This window comes from Colobus angolensis, unplaced genomic scaffold, assembly GCF_000951035.1.
Source record: "Colobus angolensis palliatus isolate OR3802 unplaced genomic scaffold, Cang.pa_1.0 Scaffold194, whole genome shotgun sequence".
NCBI lineage: Eukaryota > Metazoa > Chordata > Mammalia > Primates > Cercopithecidae > Colobus > Colobus angolensis.
The window spans coordinates 1,151,803-1,175,123 of record NW_012115088.1 but is presented as its reverse complement, the minus strand read 5'-3'; the positions used below and the strand labels follow the sequence as shown (position 1 = coordinate 1,175,123).

At 38.5% G+C, this 23,321-nt stretch overlaps 1 protein-coding gene across 1 annotated transcript in view; it reads left to right on the top strand.

The window, feature by feature from the left end:
- The window catches only part of VCPIP1 (valosin containing protein (p97)/p47 complex interacting protein 1), a 41,322-nt gene extending 30,104 nt beyond the window's left edge, over positions 1-11,218 (top strand). The window contains exon 3 of the mRNA XM_011940897.1: positions 4,361-11,218. Within this exon, the coding sequence (XP_011796287.1) occupies positions 4,361-5,232 (872 nt within the window). The 3' untranslated portion in view covers positions 5,233-11,218. The remainder of the gene's footprint in view (positions 1-4,360) is intronic.
- Positions 11,219-23,321: the final 12,103 nt, after the last annotated feature.

Sequence of the window (23,321 nt, the reverse complement as noted above, 5' to 3'; positions counted from 1 at the left end):
AAGTGATCCTTCTGCCTCAGCCTTCCAAGTTGCTGGGACTACAGGCATGTGCCACCACACCCAGCTAATTTTTAAAATTTTTTGTAGAGGTGAGGTCTCCTTAGGTTGTCCAGGCTGGAACTCTTAAGCTCAAGTAGTTGATTTGCCTCTGCCTCCCCAAGTGCTGAGATTATAAGCATGAGCCCCATACCTGGCTAACTTGTTTAGTTTAGCAACACTTTTTCAGATACATCTATGTTGATGAATTCAACTATAGGTTATTCATTTTCACTGCTGCATAGTATTCTGTTGTATTGTTTTTAACACAATTCATTGTTCTGCTCATGAGCTTTTGGGTAGTTTCTAGGTTTTTAATGTAAAGAATAATGTAACTATAAATACTAGTATACATATCATTAGCATATATAAGTAATGGAACTTTTGTTTTGTTTTGTTTTTGAGATGGAGTCTCGCTCTGTCGCCCTGGCTGGAGTGCAGTGGCACGATCTTGGCTCACTGCAAGTTCCACATCCTGGGTTCACACCATTCTCCTGCCTCAGCCTCCTGAGTAGCTGGGACTACAGGTGCCCACCACCAGACCAGCCTAATTTTTTTTGTATTTTTAGTAGAGACGGGGTTTCACTGTGCTAGCCAGGATGGTCTCGATCTCCTGACCTTGTGATCCGCCTGCCTCAGCCTCCCAAAGTGCTGGGATTACAGGCGTGAGCCACCATACCCGGCCTTAAGTAATGGAATTGTTGATATGTGATAGAGAATTTTTAATGTGCCTTGCTTCTTAAAATTCAAAGGACTATATGAAATCTGAACATTCTGTCTACACCTGCCAAAAAAAACCCTGAACAATTATGCTTAAAAGTATCACAACAGTATTTGTATTGTGTTTAAAGTATATCCTTTTTTTTTTTTTTTTGACAGGGAGTCTTGCCCTGTTGCCCAGGCCTCCCAAAGTGCTGGGGTTACAGGTGTGAGCCACTGTGCCTGGCCTATCCATTGATTTTTAAATATATATTTTAAATTGGGGCGTTTGTTTTTTGTTTTGTTTTTAGACAGTTTCTTGTTATCACCCATGTTGGAGTTCAGTGGCTCAGTAATAGCTCACTGCAGCCTCAGACTCCAGAGCTCAGTGATCCTCCTGCCTCAGCCTCCCAAAAAACTGAGACTATAGGTGTATGCCATCACTCTCAGCTAACCTTTTGTTTTTTTGTAGAGACCAGGGTCTTACCATGTTGCCCAGTTGGTATCAAACTCCTAGCCTCAAGCGATCCTCCCGCCTCAGCCTCCCAACGTGCTGAGTCACCACGCCTGGCTGGGGTTTTTTAATAACGGTATAAACGTCCAGAAACTATAGAAATGGGAAACATCACCTATCATTTAAAAATATTTGTCTTATACATACATGTTTTAGGCAAGATTGTAATCATAGTACTTAGATTTTTTTCCTGCTATTGCAGCATCATGCACATTTTACTGTATATATCAAGCATCACAGCTTAAATCTAATTTTTTTTTTTTTTTTTTTTGAGATGGAGTCTCACTCTGTTGCCCAGTCTGGAGTGTAGTTGCGTGATCTGGGCTCACTGCAGCCTCCGCCTCTTGGGTTCAAGCATTATTTAGCTAATTTTTTTTTTTTTTTTTTTTTGAGATGGAGTCTTGCTCTGTTGCCCAGACTGGAGTGCAGTGGCACAATCTTGGCTTACCACAACCTCCACCTCTTGGGTTCAAGCAATTCTCCCTGCCTCGTCCTCCTGAGTAGCTGGGACTACAGGCGCGCACCACCATGCCTGGCTAATTTTTGTATTTTTAGTAGAGATGGGGTTTCACAATGTTGGCCAGGCTGGTCTCAAACTCTTGACCTCATGATCTGCCCGCCTCGGCCTCCCAAAGTGCTGGGATTACAGGCTTGAGCCACCGCGCCCGGCCTTTTTGTTCTAATAGAAGAATTAAAACATATTGACTACCTGATTGATATTAGGCACTGTGGTATGTGCTTCAATGTTTTAATGTTTTTAATGTGCTTAAATGTTTTCTCATTTAATCCTTAAATAATTGAGTGAAATGAGTAATATACCCATCATTATACTTACCCAATTGTATTATAATAATCTGTTTATATCTGTCTTCTAAGAATTATGGTATTTTATTTTTAAATCCTCAGAGTCTATTTTAGTTCCTGGCACATAGTGAGGCTCAGTAGATGTTATCTATTCAGATGGATGTTTAAAAGCTTTGCCTTGAGGCAGTTTTGGCCTTATAAAATTCTCTTCTTTGCTACCTTTGTTTCCTGAGCTATAGTTTATAGATCACTGAGGACAGTGATTGGTAACCAATAAACTCATTCCAGATGTGCCCAGAAAAGTAGTATTTAGACCACATCTCTGACTTCAACTTTGGCGTGTCTGTTTTTGTCATTTATCTCTGCTGAAAATGTGTCAAGAGGAAATTCTACTTGGATTTTTATTAATTGATACTTTACCTACCATTGAAATTAATGTTTATTTGAAATTAATGTATGTTATTTATTCATTTGCAATTGAGCTATTTTTACCAGTTGTTTGGAATATTCTCAGAGAGGTACATTAGAACCATTGAAGCTCTTTTAAGGGAAGGAATAACTATTCTTAATATCCTACAAAACTGGAGAATGCCTAAATGCCCACAAAGCATTCCTGAGTTTATTCATTATTCCTCCTCTCTGAATTTCTGTAGCTAGCACTTACCCTTTCATTTGTTTCTAACTAGTTTGCTTTTGCTTTTATATTTTGCCAGAAACATATTACTATGTACCATATATTATAAAATGTTCTTTATCTTTTTTTTCAAAATAGTATATAATGTTATACATTGGAAAATGCTTATTGTCACGTATGTGGAGTATACTTAGAGTGACAATTTTAAAGTGTAAAGGTAGTGGATTATTTAAAACACACATTTTTTTTTTTTAATACACAGGCTGAAACAAGTGTAAAATTTTTGAATACCCTGTAGTGAGACCAACTCCTTGACTAGAAAATAAGAGAAGTTTACTTTAAAATTTTTATCCTCTGCTGCTGCATTAGTGGACCAGGAGAAATAAACAGCAGTGAGTCTTGTGAGGAGCATCCATAACCCCGGGCTTACTTGGGTGGTTCTGGCCTACCAGAAATGAATAAGAATTATTTCAAAGGAATTTAATTGAATAAGGTATTTTAAATTTTTTACAAGCAAGTGTTAGTTCACACTGAAGTCACAGTGCATTATTTAGTTTTTCTGAATGTGCCCCATAGCTACTGCTTTAACTATGGAATATCTTATTTTGAAAGCTCGTATTTTTTATATTTGTGAAAGATACATACCTACGGCACACTGTGAAAACACCTTTCTGGTATTTTACAATTCAATAGAATGACTTGATTTTTAGTTCAACACACTGTGTAACAAGTTAGGTATACCTCACTTTGCCTTGATAACTGTTTTGGCAAAGTTTATAATTTGAATTTTAGTAATATAGCTCAGCTGTTTGTTTCAATCCCCATTTTTTTTTTTTTTTTTTTTGAGACAGAGTCTCACTCTGTCGCCCAGGCTGGAGTGCAGTGATTTGATCTCGGCCCACTGCAACCTTTGCCTCCTAAGTTCAAGCGATTCTCCTGCCTTAGCCTGCTGAGTAGCTGGGACTATAGGCTCATGCCACCATGCCCGGCTATTTTTTTTTTTTTTTTTTGTATTAGTAGTAGAGACGTGGTTTCACCATTTTGGCCAGGCTGGTCTTGAACTCCTGACCTCAGGTGATCCACCCGTCTGCCTCCCAAAGTGCTGGGATTACATGCATGAACCACTGTACCTGGCCTCAAGCCCCATTTTTTTTTTAGATGGAGTTTCACTCTTGTTGTCCAGGCTGGAGTGCAGTGCCGTGATCTCTGCTCACTGCAACCTCTGCCTCCCAGGTTCAAGCGATTCTCCTGCCTCAGCCAACCGAGTAGCTGGGATTACAGGCGCCTGCTGCCACGCCCAGTTATTTTTTTGTGTTCTCAGTAGAGATGGGGTTTCACCATGTTGACCAGGCTGGTCTGAAGCTCCTGACCTCAGGTGATCCATCCACCACAGCCTCCCAAGTGCTGAGTTTACAGGTGTGAGCCACTGCACGACCTCAAGCTTAACTTTGCTAATAGGATGATTTTTTAAAAAAGATCTCTGGGGAGAACTACTTCAGGGTCTATGGTGATGATTCTTTTTTGTAATACAATAAATTTGAATGAATTTTGTTTTGAAAGCTGTTATCTGTGAATTGTTATTTAAAATTCACTATTTTAACTATAATTGTCTTGACTACACTTTGTTAATACCTTAAGATTTTAATATGTTAAATATCTTTTCCCCTTTTTAGGAATGGCTGATGGCAAGCATTGTACTTTTCCACATCTGCCTGGCAAAACCTTTGTCTATAATGCTTCTGAAGATAGACTGGAATTGTGTGTGGATGCTGCAGGACATTTCCCCATTGGTCCTGATGTTGAAGATTTAGTTAAAGAGGCTGTAAGTCAGGTTCGAGCAGAGGCTACTACAAGAAGTAGGGAATCAAGTCCCTCACATGGGCTATTAAAACTAGGTAGTGGTGGAGTAGTAAAAAAGAAATCTGAGCAACTTCATAACGTAACTGCCTTTCAGGGAAAAGGGCATTCTTTAGGAACTGCATCTGGTAACCCACACCTTGATCCAAGAGCTAGGGAAACTTCAGTTGTAAGAAAGCATAACACAGGGACAGACTTTAGTAATAGTTCCACTAAAACAGAGCCTTCTGTATTCACAGCTTCTTCTAGTAATAGTGAGCTTATTCGAATAGCTCCTGGAGTAGTAACAATGAGAGACGGCAGGCAGCTTGATCCTGATTTGGTTGAGGCCCAGCGAAAAAAATTGCAGGAAATGGTTTCTTCTATTCAGGCTTCAATGGACAGGCACTTGCGGGATCAAAGTACAGAGCAGTCACCATCTGATCTTCCTCAAAGGAAAACAGAAGTTGTGAGTTCTTCTGCAAAGTCTGGGAGTCTTCAGACTGGCTTGCCTGAATCTTTTCCTTTAACTGGTGGTACTGAAAATTTGAATACAGAAACAACTGATGGCTGTGTAGCAGATGCACTGGGAGCAGCCTTTGCCACAAGGTCAAAAGCACAAAGGGGAAATTCCGTGGAGGAGCTTGAAGAGATGGATAGTCAAGATGCTGAGATGACTAACACAACTGAGCCAATGGATCACTCTTGATTTAATTAGAGGCTAATAAAGGCAGAATGTTTATTGTGAATATGTAATATTTGTTGGCTGGGCCACGTAACTTGATTAGTATCTTGTACGTATGTAATTCAAAGATTATATCTTGTTATTCAGTGCATGACAGCAAGTGTGTGATTGGCCATAGCTTTTAATATACTGCTGCCCAGGCTGGCTCTGAATTTCTATAAATTAGCTATTAGATCTGCTGAGATGACTTTTTTCCATGTATGTGGTTCATTGGAAGTTCTTTGTAATTTTAATTCCACGAAAGTGTTAATGTTTCCAACAAGAAAATTCTCTTACTAAATACGTTTGATTTCTGAAAAGGCTAGAAATGGAGGGGAAATGAGATTTTGCTAATGTTGATGTCATCAAGGTAACCATCTCACATACTAGTGTCAAAAGGTTTATGTAAACTTGAATTTTATCTGGACTAAATTGTATCTTACAATTCATACAATTATTTATTAGACAGTGGGATGCAAGTGTTTCCATGAACGTAAACACATTCATAGAGATTTCTTGGTGAAAATGTCTTGAGAATAGAATGTAATGATATAACATTTTGCTGATTTGTGCAACGTTGGGGAAAAATCTTTCCTAGATTGATGAGGTCAATGTGTTGCTGTCTGAGTCAACACAGCCAATTGTGTGTGCTCGTTATTAATATGTTACCATTATTTTTGATTCCTGGCTTGGTCAAGAACCACCTGATTTTTTTTTTTTAATCTTGCAGAAAAGTTGATTGCAAAGTGTGGTAGAAAAAGAAATAATGGTAGCAGTAGAGAATTTATAAATAAGAGTTTATCTTTATGAATGAGTTAATTGTTCTACAATTTTGATCAGTGGTATTTAAGCCTGTATATGCTAAGTGTATTTACGCCCCTTTGAGCCAAAATGTTTTTTTTTTTTTTTTCTTAGAATCCATAAGTTTCTGTATTTGTTGGCTTCACTTGGGTTTAGATGCAAATTTTACTGCATCACACCCTGATCGGCTGGGTGTTTGCTTAGTGTATTCATCAAATCTTTAGTGCCAGTTTCCTTGAGAAGCAGCTTTCATGCTTATTCCTTAAAAACAACAAAAGTGTTTATCCTGAGATTGGTATTGCACTATTTTATTTTATTCTGCAAATCTGTATTCTGAAATGTACATTTCAACCCATATTTTTCCTCTGTTCACTAAAATTAAGTTGAATTTGAATGGCTGAAAGACAAAATGTATGTTAATACAATCTCTTACCTAGAGCATTCAAAGCCTGGCTGTCTCTGTTTGCACATGTAACAGATGCAGAACTGTGTTTGTAATTCTAAGAAAATGTATGTCAAAGTATTTTATCAGATGTTTAAAAATCTCTGCCTATTGATTCATAAGGGATATAGACAGTACTTTAACTTCTGTTTCCAGATAAGGCAGATTTTGGTCATCTTTCTGTGAAAGTATCTCTAACTGAACCCACTTCTTAAACAAACTACTCTATTTTAAATAAGGAAAGAATGGAGAATCTAGACATTTTACAGGTGTATCTGAGCAAAATATATATTTGGGTTAGTTTTTGTCACATTATCACGTTTGTCTTTATATTTTATCTTCATCCTAAATTTTCTTTCAAGCATCTTCTCCCTATCAAAACATCAGGAAATTTTTTAACTTTTATATTGTACACTATTTTTGCATAAAATAAGAGCTGTAGCTACCAAATACTATTTACTACTTAGTAAAGGTGGCTTCTGTGTATTAAACTACAAATTACAAATATCACTTCACTAACCACTATAATTATTTTTGGCTTTTTCAGCCACTGGAACTTTTTTGGGGGGGATTTAAATACAGGAAAACTGTTTAATCAAAAAATGCACTGCTTTCATGTAAAATGATATAATCATCTTTAACAAATATTTTCTTCATTGATAACTGACATATCTCATAGCATTAACATAAAATATCAGAAACAAACTTTATCTCCCTATTCTTACATTTAGTGCAAATTAGAATGCATATGTGAATGTTAGAAGATGGACTTAATCTCTGACAACTTTATTTCTCTAGCTACAGCAATGCTATTTAAAAGCCAGTTAGGTATGAATAGTACAATAACAATTTGGGTTCTCCCTTGATAAATGAATAAAAGGCTCAATTCTGATAAGTGATCAAATTTCTTGAAATTATTTCAAATCAGCTGAAAATTTGGTGGGGGGTATTTTGATGGTTTTTGAGAAGTAGGCCAGGTATCCTCACAAAGAAGTTTTAGAAGAGGGTTTCTTTAAGTTTTTAAATATCATCCTTTGTCTTTCCATATGGTTTTCATAACCAAATACATTACTGTAGAATGGTTATTTTTCCAGTACTGCCATTTGTGATATAGCCACATCTTGGAGTGCAAGCTAGACATCTCAGGTAAAAAAAAATTTGTTTAGCCCTAGATGTAAGATTATAACTAAAATGCATTCCTGCAATTCTGTTTGCAGTGTTTCACTAAACATTGAAATAAAGTTGTAAATTTTTTCTTCAATAATCCATTCTATAGTTAATCATACCAAATTTAAGTTGATGACCTGAAGTCCAGGTAGTGTTGAAGATAGTATATATCTAGAATACTGGTAGTGAGAAATTGGTGTAAGTTGAAGAAAAAAAGATGCTGCCATATATTAAAATAGAATATAATTAACTCCATGAGAATGGTTACTCAGGAACTAGTTAAAGAGCAAACCCATTTCTCCCCCTTCACTCTGTTTCAGATATTTTATTGGAAAATGTTAGGGTAGAGGCCTGAGAAAGTTAGCAAATACTAACTTTTTTTGACTGATACTGGCTCTGTGTCTTCCAGTGATTTTTAGTTTGGTTTTTACAGTCAAGCCTACTGCTTGCAATTAAGATATCAATCTGAAATGCATCCGTAATTCCTGGCCACAGGTCCTTATTGCCATTATTTTTAAGTATCTTCATTGGAGATGAACACTGACTTTTGCGTATGGTCTCTTACCTCAGGGAAGATCACTTGCTAGCAACTCATACTACTAATGACAGGTTTTTGAGAATTGTACTGACATCACGTTAGCTACTAAATGCAAAATGTGTAAAAGTATTGTTTTATGTAGTTACCTACCAATACTATCTGCTACTGAATAACTCTCTAAATATGTAGACCTCACTAATAACTAACCTTTAGGTAAAAAATTTACTTCTGTTATTACACTTCAACTGGTCAATATAGTGACAGCATAAAGTGTTTATTTCAGAATATCAATACAGTTTTGTCTTCATTTTTCAACAGTAATTTCAATTGGTCCATACTTAAAATACTGCAGCACAGATTTTGAGTTTTATGGTTCCCAAAGCAAGGTTTCCATCTTAAGCTTTTTATAAAAACAAAGCCTTTGCAAAATTGGATTAAATTCCACTTATCTTAATGTGAATTAAAAATGACCATTTATAATAATAATAGTGAGCACCATATTCTAAGTCGAGTAAATGTATCCTACCATTCAAGGTTATCATATAATTTAACAAAATTGTACAATCTTAAGGCTCTTCACAGTATAAATTAATTTTTCAAACCAGAGCTGTTCACATGAAAATATTGCTTAGTAGAATGTATATTTAAGAAATAAAATAACAGGGGAACTATATCACCAATGTAAGTTATAGAGTTAATTACAAGTTCTACCATTCTTGATAATTCTTTGAGATGCTAAGTGTTTCAGTTAATATTTAATGATACCTAAATCGTGAGAATTTTAATGTTTGTTCCAAAATAGCAGAAATTGTAAAAATTGTGAATTATTGGAGAAAATGCCATTACTTGTATATCTGACATTTAATTTTTTAATTATGGAGACTACATGCTTTTGTAGTATAATATTAATGATTATTCTCTTGTAAAAGAAAAGGAAAAATTAGTAAAGAAAAAAGTTTTAGTTGATGTTACCTGCTTGTGAGTATCAATTACTTAGTTTTTAAAAGTTTAAGGTGTTGCATACTTTTCTTTAGAATACAGAAATCTCGTCCTGAGCCCTTATGCCTGTGGTAGAGCAATAAAATAATGAAAAGGTTATCAGTATTTCCAGGCTTATTTGACTTAAGAATTAGTGCCAAGAACTGGAAAGTCTACTTTTTGGAGGGAAACGATATGTAGAATTTGTAAACATAAGCAGTAATAGTGTAAATATTTAGAAAAATAGCAAGTGCTTTAACTGCTCAATAAAATAGTATAGATGTTATGTCACCCTTAAGGCACTGGCTGTTGCCCATTATTTTCTGATTTCGTGATTGCTGTATATATTACATTTGAGTAATGAATAATTGGTAATAGTGTATTACAGTGTTCTACAGCATACCGTACTGTACAGTATTTGAAGTTTTCTTTTATATCAGTAATAAAACTATAAGTTAATACTGATTTTCCCCTGAAATTCTCCACATTAGTTTTTAAAGGTAATTTTATATTCTTTAGTTTCCTGGAATTACAATGCATGAACATATAATTCAGTTTTATAAAGAGATTCTTAAAGTTTTCTTGTTGAACTTAAGTGAGTTATCATACAGCAATAGTAATTTTTCCCCTTAATGTAGATTTCATTGCTAGATGAAATGGACCCGGTGAAAAAAGAGTGCACAATTTTTTTTTTTTTTTAAACAGGTCTCACTCCGCTGCCCAGGCTGGATTGCTGTGGCACGATCAGGGCTCACTGCAGCCTCAACCTCCTGGGCTCAAGTGATCCTCCCACCTCAGCCTCCTGAATAACTGGGACTACAGGCAGGTGCCACCACACCTGGCTAGTTTTTGTATTTTTTGTAGAGAAAGGGTTTTGCCATGTTGCCCAGGCCAGTCTTGAACTCCTGAGCTCAAATGATCTGCCCTCCTCTGCCTCCCTAAGTGCTGGGATTACAGGCGTGAGCCACCGCACCCAGCCAGCAAAATTTCTTTAGACATATTATATAATTGGGCCATAATGCTTACTGAATATTCAAAAATAAAGGCAAATTCTAATAGAGAATTTGATTTTGTGGTGGTTTAAAAAAAATACTGGTTAGTGATAAATGAAAGGAATTACAGATAATAGTACTAAATAACATTTGTGTAGCTTAGCAGTCAACACATACTTTTAAGTTTTACTGTATATGCTTAATATACATTTTATTAGATCATTTAACTCAGTAATTTAGAGTCTAGCCTTAGACACCAGACTTTCTAGGTCTGAGTCCTGGTACGCTGCTTTCTGTGACCTCTCTGTGCATTCCTCTCTGAGAGGAGGATAATCACATCTGCTCCTAGGGTGGCTGTATTAAATGAGTTAACACGTATCTGATGATTAGAAGAGTGCCTGACACATAGTAAATATTCGCTATTGTTATATGTTAATGTAATATGGTAGAGTTCAGTTGCCATTAAGTGGGATAAATCCTCACAGGGCACACATTATTTAAGTAATTTGTTACATTAAAACTTATTTTACTTGTACATAATTGACTAAAAAATGGATGGTTGTATATTCAAACATTATGCAAGGGCTTTATGACCATGTGCAGCACTGAGAATCTCATGAACCGACAGTGTGCTCTGTGATCCAAGGCAAGTCTTGGAGCCTTTCAAGGCCTCCGTTTCTTCTGTAACCTTGTGTTTTCACAATTGTTAACCTTTTGTTCTGCCTACCATTGTCGTCATAGTCTCACTTGCAGAGGGCATAGTGCTGATGGGACAAGTGACATGGGTATGAGCCCCATGTAAACTAAACATAATTACCTTTCCTTTAGGTGTTGGCTACAGTTATCCCAAACTTGGACTTGAGGTCTTGTATATGCATGCCATTGGTCACATACCATCAGAATAGAATTCTTTAGTAAGTAAGATAAACATCCTACTTATAACAGCTCATTATGGATTTTATTTTTATTGTCTGGCTCTTTCAGACGTAACTGCAATTCCGACTTAATAATCGATTGTTTCTAATCATTAAAAATGTATATAGAAAAACTGAAGTAAGTCTTTAATTGATTTTCTGAACTGTATATGATACACTGAGGTGAAAAACATATGGGCTCTTCAAATTTGCACACTCCTTAGAAGTAAACCTGTCTTTGGCCCATTTGTCATGCCACATAAATTATTTGAAAAACAGATACATGATGTAGGAATTGGGGGGGATTATCCCTGTTTGTTCTATTTATAGAAACAAGTATAGTACGAAGTCTACCTATAAAATGATGACATTTTTGTATTTGATTCATGGAATCCGTATTTTTTTTTTTTTAATTTTCTGTTCTTTTTTGAGAGTGAGTCTCGCTCTGCTGCCCAGGCTGGAGTGCAGTGGCACCATCTTAGCTCACTGCAACCTCTGCCTCCCAGGTTCAAGCAATTCTCCTGCCTCAGCCTCCCGAGTAGCTGGGATTACAGGCGCCCGCCACCATGCCCGGCTAATTTTTGTATTAGTAGAAATGGGGTCTACTAAATAGAGGGGTCATTCATTATTTTAAACAAGTACTGATCAAATGCCTGTTTTAAAAACCTGGGAAACAGTTCCAAATGAGACAAATTCCATGTGTCCTTAGAGCTTACATCCCAAAGATGGGAGATGAGCACAAAACACATTGGTAATAGCTAACGTTTAGTGACTCTTTTCCTTGTATCTGGGCAATAGGCTGAACACTACATGCAATAATTAAATTAACCATCACAACCCTTCGTGGTTGGGTACTATCATTATCATCTTTTAGGAAACAAGTTGATTAGTTGGTTTACCTAAAGTCCTGGAGTTAGGTGGCAGAGCTAAGATTTAAATCCAGATGTTTAAGACTCCAGGGTCTATGCTCTTAACTTTAATGCTACATTTGTAATTTAGCAAAGGAATAAAATTTGGTGGTCACATAAGTCTTTATATTTATTGTTCAATCTAGCTTGTTTTCAGATACACCAACATGGTTTTAATTCATTTCAGTGTATAGAGTATCTGGCTTTTTAAATTTTTTTTTTTTTTTAAAGAGATGGTCTCACTCTGCTGTGCAGGCTGGAGTGCCCATCATAGCTCACTGCAATCTCAAACTCCTGGGCTCAAGTGATCCTGCTGTCTCAGCCTTCCAAATAGCTGGGACTACAGATGTGTGTCACCTCACCTGGCTAATTTATTTTTTGTAGAGGAAGGGTTCCCCTATGTTGCTCAGGTTAGTCTCAAATCCCAGAAGTGCTGGGATTACAGGCATGAGCAACAGCTTTAATTTCACTTCCTACTAGTTCCCTTCCTGGACCCTAGTCCTCCATCCCAAGTTCTTCCTTCCTTGAATTTGTTTTCTTGCCTCCTGTAAATTTGGAGGTGCTTTAAGGAAGAGTTTCAGAATTTCTTACATGACTAACCTGGGTACATTTGAGAATCACTGGTTAAAGTCCAGTTTTTCAAGGACCTAAAATAATTCGTTTACTAAGTGTGTCTGCTGCTTTGGAGGGGAGGTTTCCCCAAGGTGATGTTTCTCAAAAAATAGTTCATGGGCTATATGCATCTCACCTAGAAAATTTATTTCTATGGAATCATGTGTCAGGTACTTTGCTAAACATAAGGAATAATAAACTGAAAAAGACACTTCCTGCCTTCGTTACACTTACATTTTTAGTGAGAGAGACATTTAAACAAGCAAGTAACTGTACATATTGGGGAAGCATTGGGTGGTGTGGGATTATGCTGCAAGAGGAATTAACCTGACCTGCGAAATGGTTAGGGAATGCTTCCTGAGAGGTGATGTACCATCTGAGACCTAAATAATTGATAGGATACTAAAAATCAAATTGGCCAGCCAGGCGCAGTGGCTCATGTCTGTAATCCCAGCACTTTGGGAGGCCAAGGCCAGCAGATCGCGAGGTGAGGAGTTCGAGACCAGCCTGGTCAAATTACTGAAAATCAGTCTCTACTAAAAATACAAAAATTAGCCAGGCATGGTGGCATGCATCTGTACTCCCAGCTACTCGAGAGACTGAGACAGGAGAATTGCTTGAACCCGGAAGGCGGGAGTTGTGGTGAGCCAAGATGGCGCCACTGCACTCCAGTCTTGGCAATAAAGCAAGACTCCGTCTCAAAAATAAAAAAATAAAAAAAAAAATCAAACTGGCCAGGGATGGAGGATCATGCCCAGTGCATGGGGAGGCAGAGATGGGAGGATCGCTTGAGGCCAGGAATTCAAGACCAGCCTGGGCAACATAGTGAGACCCCAACACTATTGAAAAAAAATTAGCTGGGTGTGGTGGTGCATGCCTGTAGTCCCAGCTACTCAGGAAGCTGGGGAAGTTTATAAGTGAGCTATGATTGTGTCACGGCACTCAGCTTGGGCAACAGAGTGAGTCCTTGTTTCTTAAAAATAAATTGGCAAGACTCAGTATCTCCAAAAATATTTTACTAACTAGGTCAATCTATCAAACAAAATTAAATGGGATGCTTATGTTTGCCATACATTAGACTCCAGATCTTTCCTATAAGGGGGCAGTGAGCCAGCTGAATAGAAAAGGATGAGGAACTTTGAGAAAACTGTTGAAAATAGGGTTGCTAGAGAAAAAGAAAAACCTTTAGCAAGGAATGAGATTCTGTGCTGAGTATACAAAAGTAACATACATAAGCTTCTCCTTTGAAATGAAAAGGTGTCTTTGTAATATGACCAATGTAAATTAGATACATAGACGAATAACACAAATGTAAGCAAAACAGTGAAGCCAGAATCAAATTAGGGATTAGAAGCCCTCAGTTATTTTGATTTCTTTCAACATTAGCAGGACTACAGAAAGATTAGTTTCTTTATTTTATTTTATTTTTTTGGAGGCTGAGTCTTGCCCTATCGCCCAGGTTGGGGTGCAGTGGTGCGATCTCGGCTCACCGCAACCTCTGCCTCCCCAGTTCAAGTGATTCTCGTGCCTCAGCCTCCCAGGCAGCTGGGACTACAGGTACATGCCACCATGCCCAGCTAATTTTTGTATTTTTAGTGGAGACAGGGTTTCACCATGTCTTGAGGACAGTTGGTTTCGAACTCCTGACCTCAAGTGATGCACCCGCCTCGGCCTCCCAAAGTACTGGATTACAGGCATGAGCCACAGCACCCAGCCTTTTTCTTTTTTTTTTTTAAGATGGAGTCTCCCTCTGTCTCCCAGGCTGGAGTGCAGTGGCGCAATCTCTGCTCACTGCAAGCTCCACCCCCCAGGTTCACGCCATTCTCCTGCCTCAGCCTCCCGAGTAATTGGGTCTACAGGTGCCCGCCACCAGGCCTGGCTAATTTTTTGTATTTTTTAGTAGAGACGGGGTTTCACCATGTTAGCCAGGATGGTCTCGATCTCCTGGCCTCCTGATCCACCCGCCTCGGCCTCCCAAAGTGCTGGGATTACAGGCGTGAGCCACTGCACCCGGCATTTTTATTTTTTTAGTACGGAGTCTCACTCTGTTGCCCAGGCTGGAGTGCTGCAGACGATCTTTGTTCATGGATTCAAGCGATTCTTGTGCCTCAGCCTCTCAAGAAGCTGGGACTACAGTCGTACACCACCACTCTTGGCTAATTTTTGTATTTTTTGTAGAGATGGGGTCTCTCCATGTTGCCCAGGCTGGTCTCGAACTCCTGAACTCAAGCAATCCACCCACCTCGGCTCCCAAAGTGCTGGGATTACAGGCACAAATCATGGTGCCCGACCTAGAAAGATTAGTTTCAGTTCTTCCTATAGCTTCTCGCAGCCTCTACCAGTATCTGTCACCTCTGTTTCCGTTAAGCAGTGGGACTGCCTAAGCGGCTAGTAATCAACTGACTACCTTAAATTGTGCTTACAGTATTCCATTTCAATTTAGGATTATCATTATGTGATCTTTCTTATGGCAGGTGATTTGGCTCTTTTCTAAACGTTAGAATGTTATTAAATTTATGTTTGGTACATGGGGTAATTAGGAAAATTACTATCTGGAAAAGTTCTCATTGAAATAGGCCCTAATTTTTTCCCATTTAAAACTTATTCTCATCCGGGCACGGTGGCTCACGCCTGTAATCCTAGCACTTTGGGAGGCCGAGGCAGGCAGATCATGAGGTCAGGAGATCAAGACCAACCTGGCTAACACGGTGCAACCCCGTCTCTACTAAAAATACAAAATATTAGCCGGGTGTGGTGGCGGGCGCCTGTAGTTCCAGCTGCTGGGGAGGCTGAGGCAGGAAAATGGCGTGAACCCGAGAGGCGGAGCTTGCAGTGAGCTGAGATGCGCCACTGCACTCCAGCCTGGGCGACACAGCAAAACTCCATCTCAAAAACGAAACAAAACAAACAAACAAAAACTTATTCTCAAAGCAATACATGTACATGGCTAAAATAATTCAAAACTATAGAAGACACCCAGTTCTCCCATCCCAATCGCTAAATCAACTGTTTTATCTTTGGTGGTTATCTCCACAACTTAAATAAGATATCATAGGTATAATCTCTTGATTTGTCGACTTTAGACAGTATTTTATTCCTCCATTGTGAAAAATATTAGTTCCCTTGCCCTTTGTAGGTTTCTCTATAACTTTAAATAATATAGTTAGGTCTCTGTTTATTAATCCATTAATTTCAAAATTATCTCTTGACTCTCCCTATGAAAAATGAGGAAATTAGCATTTTTACACTTTCTGAAATCCCTTATCTTCTCATTCTACTTCCTAATTTTTTTAATCAGCTATCCTATTTATTACTTTTACATTGTCAAGGTTGATGGGATTCAAGTTATGTTCTTTTAGCCATAAGTGCCTTTTAAAAAATCTATAGTTTAATTAAGCAAATAAAAAGCCAAGGTGGTCCCAAATATTAAAATGAAAAGGGTTTCATTTACCCTAGAATAATTAAAAAAATAATAAAATGAATTTTTTTTTTTTTTTCTGGGACACCAATTAGAAGTTGGAGTTTTTTCAAGGCAAACATTGTAATTGTTTTTTCACCTATTTCTTCACTCAGTGAAATCAAGGCAGTCATTGTAATTTAATTTATTTGGAGAACAAGCATCTTGTTTTTGCCCGGGTATAAATTCACTAACAGTTATTCCACAAGAAGAAAGTAGGAATAGATTGTGGACAAGACTAACAGACACTTCAACTATCTTGTTTTATGTCCCACTATTCACTTTTTTTTTTTTTTTTTTGAGACGGAGTCTTGCCCAGTTGCCCAGGCTGGAGTGCAATGGCATGATCTCGGCTCACTGCAACCTCTGCCTCCTGGATTCAAGCAATTCTCCCTGCCTCAGCCTCCAAGTAGCTGGGATTACAGGCGCATGCCACCACACCTGGCTAATTTTTGGCATTTTATTTGAGAATTGTTTTATCTCTACAAATTCAGTTTGGAAATATGATAAATATATTTGTATTTTTATTATGTAAGTAATAAAAAATACGTAATTCATTTTCTACTCTAAATCTTTACATTGCTTCCCCAGGAATATGCACCATCCACAGAGCTGTCCCTACTGCTTCCCATCCTCCTGTAACAAAAGGACAATACTCCAGGATTTGCTTATACTGGTTTGAAAAGCCCTGGTTAATATAGTACCTAGAAGACTATACTTCTTTTTTTTTTTTAAGAGATGGGATCTTACTCTTTCACCCACTTTACCCTCTGCAACCTCTGCCTCCTGGGTTCAAGCAATTCTCCTGCCTCAGGCTTCCGAGTAGATGGGACTACAGGCATGTGCCACCACACCTGGATAATTTTTTGTATTTTCAGTAGAGAGGGTTTCATCGTGTTAGCCAGGATGGTCTCAATCTCCTGACCTCGTGATCCGCCCGCCTCAGCCTCCCGAAGTGTTGGGATTACACATGTGAGCCACTGCGCTTTCACCCAGGCTGGAGTGCAGTGGTGTGATTATAGCTCACTGCAGCCTCAAATGCCTGGGTTCAAGGGATCCTTCCGCCTCAGCCTCCCCCGTAGCTAGAACTAGAGGGGTGCCACCAGGCCCAGCTATTTTTTTTTTTTTTTTTTTTTTTTAATTCTAGAATGAGTAGACACGGTGGCTCACACCTGTAATCCCAGCACTTTGGGAGGCCCAGGCAGGCAGATTGCCTGAGCTCAGCAGCTTCAGACCAGCCTGGGCAACATGTAAAAATACCAAAACAAAACAAAACAAAAAATTAGCCAGGCGTGGTGGTGTGGACCTGTAATCCCAGCTACTCCGAAGGCTGAGGCAGGAGAATCGCTTGAATCCTGGAGGTGGAGGTTTCAGTGAGCCAAGATCACACCACTGCACACCAGCCTGGGTGACAGAGCGAACTCTGTCTCCAAAAAAATCAGTCAGTCAATCCAATCAATCCTAGAAGGAAATAGCTCCAAAAAACAAAAGTGCTTGGACAGAAATGATGAAACTATGAAACAATCTGAAAACAAAACTCAGGTTCAGAACTCTATCTTGGATACAGAAATGTCTGCTCCATTCTCTGTCCCCTCACCACCAATATTTTTGCTAATCTTCAGTCTACATTTAGGGTGCTATTTTAAATTTGATGGAAATCATAAATAGAAATCACATTGTCTAACATAAGCAGTTATAGAATTCTTAGTGTGGCTTTTAAAGTTAAAAATAAGAGCACTTGAACTGCATGGGAAGAAAAACTGTAAAGAGAAACAAATGTTTTAAAGTGTCCCTACTTAAACCCAAGACCCCTTGCTCTACACTTTTGTGGTAGAAAAAATAATTATTTTATTTATCAAAAAATAATGATTTCTCAAAAGTGTCCATGTCCTAATACCCAGAACCTGTGAATATATTACCTTCCATGGCAAAAGGGACTTTACAGATGTGATTAAATTAAGGATTTCGACATGGAGGGATTAACCTGGATTATCCAGGTGGGCCCAGTGTAATCACAAGAACACTTACGAATGGAAGAGGCAGACAGGAGAGTCAGAGAAAGATCTGAAGGTGCCACACCACTGGCTTTGAAAATAGAGGAAGGGGTGGTGAGCCAAGGAGTGCACAGTGCCTTTAAGAGCTGGAAAAACAAGGAAACAAATTCTCCTCTAGAGCTTCCAGAAAACGAACACAGCCCTCCTGACACCTTGATTCTAGCCCAATGAAATCCTTTTTGCACTTCTGGCCTCCAGAACCTTAGGGCAATGTTTGTATTTTATTTTATTTTTTTGAGACGGAGTCTCGCTCAGGCTGGAGTGCGGTGGCCGGATCTCAGCTCACTGCAAGCTCCGCCTCCCAGGTTTACGCCATTCTCCTGCCTCAGCCTCCCGAGTAGATGGGACTACAGGCATGTGCCACCACACCCGGCTAATTTTTTGTATTTTCAATAGAGAGAGGGTTTCATCGTGTTAGCCAGGATGGTCTCATCTCCTGACCTCGTGATCTGCCCGCCTCGGCCTCGCAAAGTGCTGGGATTACACAAGTGAGCCACTGCACCCGGCCATGTTTGTATTGCTTTAAGCCACTACATTTGTGGTAATTTGTTACAGCAGCAATAGGAAACTGATACACCTTTGCTGAAATTTTCAACATTTTTGGCCTGTAATAATAAAAGTAATGTTTCTCTTCAAAAAGTAATTTTCCATAATGTTCAAACTCTAGTCCTCATTTACAACAAGTAAGCCTACTAACCGAGGGTTCAAAATGAAGGATAGGAACTCCAAGTTAGGGAAGAGGGTATTCAGGACATTAAAATGATAACTTACTAGCATGCCACAAAACCCTCAAAGCAGGGTTATTACTAATTGGTGGGAAACATGATATCCACCAAAATATGAATATGTGTGCTTCTCTTAAATTCTGATCTTTCTACCTCCACTCTAAATGTTATCACCTTCTACTTTAACAGATATAATAATCTAGCTTGTCTTTTTCCAGCCTCTCCTTCTCTACTGGCCTGGCATGTCCAGGCATTACTAATGGGCACAGTGAATTTTTGAAAGTTTAAGGGGAATCTGTGCCTCTTGACAGTGGTTACTGGCATTTAGTATCCTGGGACTGGGAACACATTGCTCTTGCAATGTGTGAGACAGTCTTGCAACAGGAAGAAGTATCCTGCATTCCACTCACCTTTCAACCAGTCATGTAAGTGAAACCCCTGATTATAATTACGTAAGCTAGAACCAGACTTCCTTTTATCCTTAAGTGCACAAGTGTTTTTTGCGCTATTTTAAAATAATTGAATATTTCCAGAAATGCAGCTACCAAGTAAACTAAGGAAAAACTGTATTTTATTTTGTTCAGGCTGAACCAAGAGTTGTTTCCCCATTTTAGAAAATCACATTACTGAAGGCAACCCAGCTCAAAGTTTTAAGACACTAATACAGCCCACGTACAGATGTCTGTATTTGTAGATATTGTGTTCATAGTGACTCTACTTATATATATCAGCTGTATTAGTTGTGCCCAAGAGAGATTTTATTATACATTTCTTTTGTCTGTCCTCTATATTGTAGATAGAGCGGTAAAACAATTTTTAAAAAAGTAATGTGTAAGTTATCTATGAATTTCATTTTAGTATGGTATAGGGAATACAAAATATTGTTATAAAAAGGGGATATTGGCTCCAGTAGGGTTGAAATCATTGCTTTAAATGTATCCATCCATCCATCCATCCCTCCCTCCTTCCCCCTCTCCCTCCCTCCCATAACCATGTATCACTGCCTTGCCTTCCCTTCTCTCACAAATATCTTCAGAGTGCCTTGACTTCACTACCTAATCAGTTGTCAGTCCTCTTGAAATCTGACTTTTACCACCACCATGACATTGAAACGATGGCCACAAAGTCACCAAACCCTGTTAAATCCAATATATACCCATAGAAAGAAATCAGTCCCATTTTACTTTCTACAGCATTTGAGTTCATTTTTTCCTTTTATTTGAAACTTTCATTCCTTGATTTATATTATATCACCTCCATGATTTCTATCCCTTAAACTCCTTTGCAAGTCTTCCTCTTCTGCCTGTTCCTTGTTGGCATTTCCCATTACTTAACTTTTAGCCCTGTTTCTCGCTCTACACTCTTTTCCTAGGCAATCTCATCTACTCCTGTGACTTTAGTCACATCCTGTGATTCACAAATCTTTATTTTCAATCCCAACCCCACTTGTGAACTACATCTCTCTCCATCTGGAAGCACCAAATACCCAAAATTCAACATGTTCCAAAATGGAACTCACTTCCTACCCACCAATCTATAATTACTCCTGTATCCTATTCCAAATTAGTAGCATCACCAGTCAGCCAGTCTTTCAAGTAAGAACCTGAGAGTTTGGATTCACCTTTTCTCTCTCCATCATTGTGTCTTCTCCATCGCTACGGCCAATGCATCAGTTTAAGCTCCTGTCTCTCACCCAGTTATAGCTAATCTTTTAACTCATCTCCCAGTTTCTAGTCATGTCCAATCCAATATATCCTCCACATGGTCACCTGGGGTATCTTTTGAAACATAAATCTGTTTAGCTCTTCCCTGTTTAAAAAGCAAACAAAGAGACAGAAAGTAGAGTAGTTGTTGGCCTACGGCTGAGGACCTTGGGAGAAAATGGGGGATGACTGCTAATGGGTACAGATTTTGGGGGGAGGTGATGAAATGGCATAAAATTGAGTGTGGTGATGGTTGCACAACTCTTTGAAGATACTAAAAACTAAATTGTACACTTTACATGAACGGATCATATTACTACAGTATGAGAGAATAATAGAATATGAACTTGCTAATAGATCTGAATTCAAAATAATTGAGTCAGGCTCAGTGGCTCACATCTGCAATCCCAACACTTTGGAAGGCCAAGGTGGCAGGGTCACTTGAGCCCAGGAGTTTGAGGCTGCAGTGAGCTATGTTTGTGTCACTGCACTGCATGCAGTATTCCAACCTGGGCAACAGAGCAAAACCCTGTCAAAAAAAAGAAAAGGAAGGAAGGAAGGATAATTGGGAGAAGACTTGTAGATTTATATAGTAGAGGAAAAGACTATTCATTTTAATATTGAGAATTAATTTACCAAGTTATAGCTAATCTAAAACATACTTTGCAGGTATTATTAAAATAATAATGAGTATGTCCTTTATTTGCATGTACATGATTTTAAAGTACATTTTCATATATTAAATTTTTTTAAGTTGGTTCTCTCAATTTAGAGATCTATGTTCAAATTTGATTTTGCTTTTACTTTAAGCTAGTTTCTTTTAGCTAGTTCTACCTAAAAAAATTAACTTAATTTGAAAAATAAGAGTAATTTAGAAGACAGAATGCTTAACTTTCCTGGTAACAGGTTAAAGTGCTATACTTGAGACTGTTTTGAGAGCAAAATTTATCTCTGTAGTACTAACGTGTAGCATGAGTAGGTGTTCAAGACCTGTTTGTTAAATTGAATTAAGTAACAATAAGAAATAAATAAGATTAATAAGCATTTCTTTTCTAAGAATAAGGATTCTCAATCTTTATTATAGCACCAGGTGCTATGTGCTCTGTGCAGAAATTTTACATTATACCACTACCTCCCTATTATGGTAATTTACATGAATATGTACAAATGAACCAACTTTGCACTAATGTGTTTACTGTGATATTTATCAGTAATTCACTAAAGAGGAACAGCAGAGTATCACTAGCTTTTCAGCATTTGAGTCCAGTATTGCAGCTTTTAAAAGTAGGTTTTTCTAAAACCAAAAATCAGAAGGTTGAGATTGTCATTTTCAAAGATTTTAACCTTTTACCAAATAAGCAAAAGCCAGCCATTCACAAAGCAGAAAGGGGTCACCACTAGCTATGAATGCTTTCTATGTCTCTGGAGCTTCACATCCAACACAACTATAGCTATGAGAGAAGGGTCTGATCCATTCCTTCCTTCCTTCTTCCCTCCTTCTTCCTTATCTTTCTTTCTCTTTTTCTTGTTATATCTGATGATGGTTACTTTCTTTTTTTTTTTTTTGAGATGGAGTCTCGTTCTGTCACCCAGGCTGGAGTGTAGTGGTGCAATCTTGGCTCACTGCAACTTCCGTCTCCCGGGTTCAAGCTATTCTCCTGCCTCAGCCTCCTGAGTAGCTGGGACTACAGGCACACACCACCATGCCCAGCTAATTTTTGTATTTTTAGTAGAGATGGGGTTTCACCATGTTGGCCAGGATGGTCTCGATCTCCTCACCTCAGGTGATCCACCCGCCTCAGCCTCCCAAAGTGCTGGGATTACAGATGTGAGCCACAACTGTCTGATGGTTATTTTCAATCCCAAGACATGCACTTCATCCAGTAAAAATTGGACTGAAGAATTTAGGAATTCTAAAATAAAAATTTTAATTGGAAAAATAAAAATTTACTTCATAGAGATTTAAATATAATGAGAGTGACAGGGGTTGTGAGTGCCCCTTCATTCATGACACTCTAGCTGTCAGGTCTGGGATTTGATTTTACTCTACTTAGAAACTAAGTTAAACTGTTACTGGCTCATGGATCCTTTTACCTGAAGACACCAGACTCTTAGGTTGGGGACAATGTATTGATATTACTTATAGCACAGCAAACACCTTGAGCATCGACATATTTGTGCCAGTTATTCTTGCTTTCAGTTCCCATGGGGCAATGTAATGGTACCAGATGGATGTCATGCATAGAGTGGATTTGTGCTACAGTTGACTGAACTTGGGAATCCACTGCTTTTATAGTAAGCAGTAAGTAAACCTGGTTTTTGTCTCAGACTGAGATATTACCTCATCTCTCAAGGCAACTAGCTGCAAACAACCCTTAGAAACGGCCTGTATAAAAGAGTACTCAGGGCCTTGCAATCTTGGCACATCCAGCACACCCAGCAAGATGTATATAGGAGTACAAGAAAACCAAGGAAGATTGTTTCTTTTAGTAATCACACCAGCATCTCTGAAGAATGGCCCTGGTTGGGCACAGATGGATCATGCCTGTAATCCCAGCACTTTAGGACGTTGAGGCAGGAGGACTGCTTGAGCCCAGGAGTTCAAGGTTACAGTGAGCTATAATCACACCACTGCACTCCAGCCTGGGCTACACAGCTAGACCCCAAATCTAAAACCTTTAAAAACAGGCCAGGGTCAGTGGCTCATGCCTGTAATCCCAGCACTTTGGGAGGCTGAGGTGGATGGATCACCTGAGGTCAGGAGTTCGAGACCAGCCTGGCCA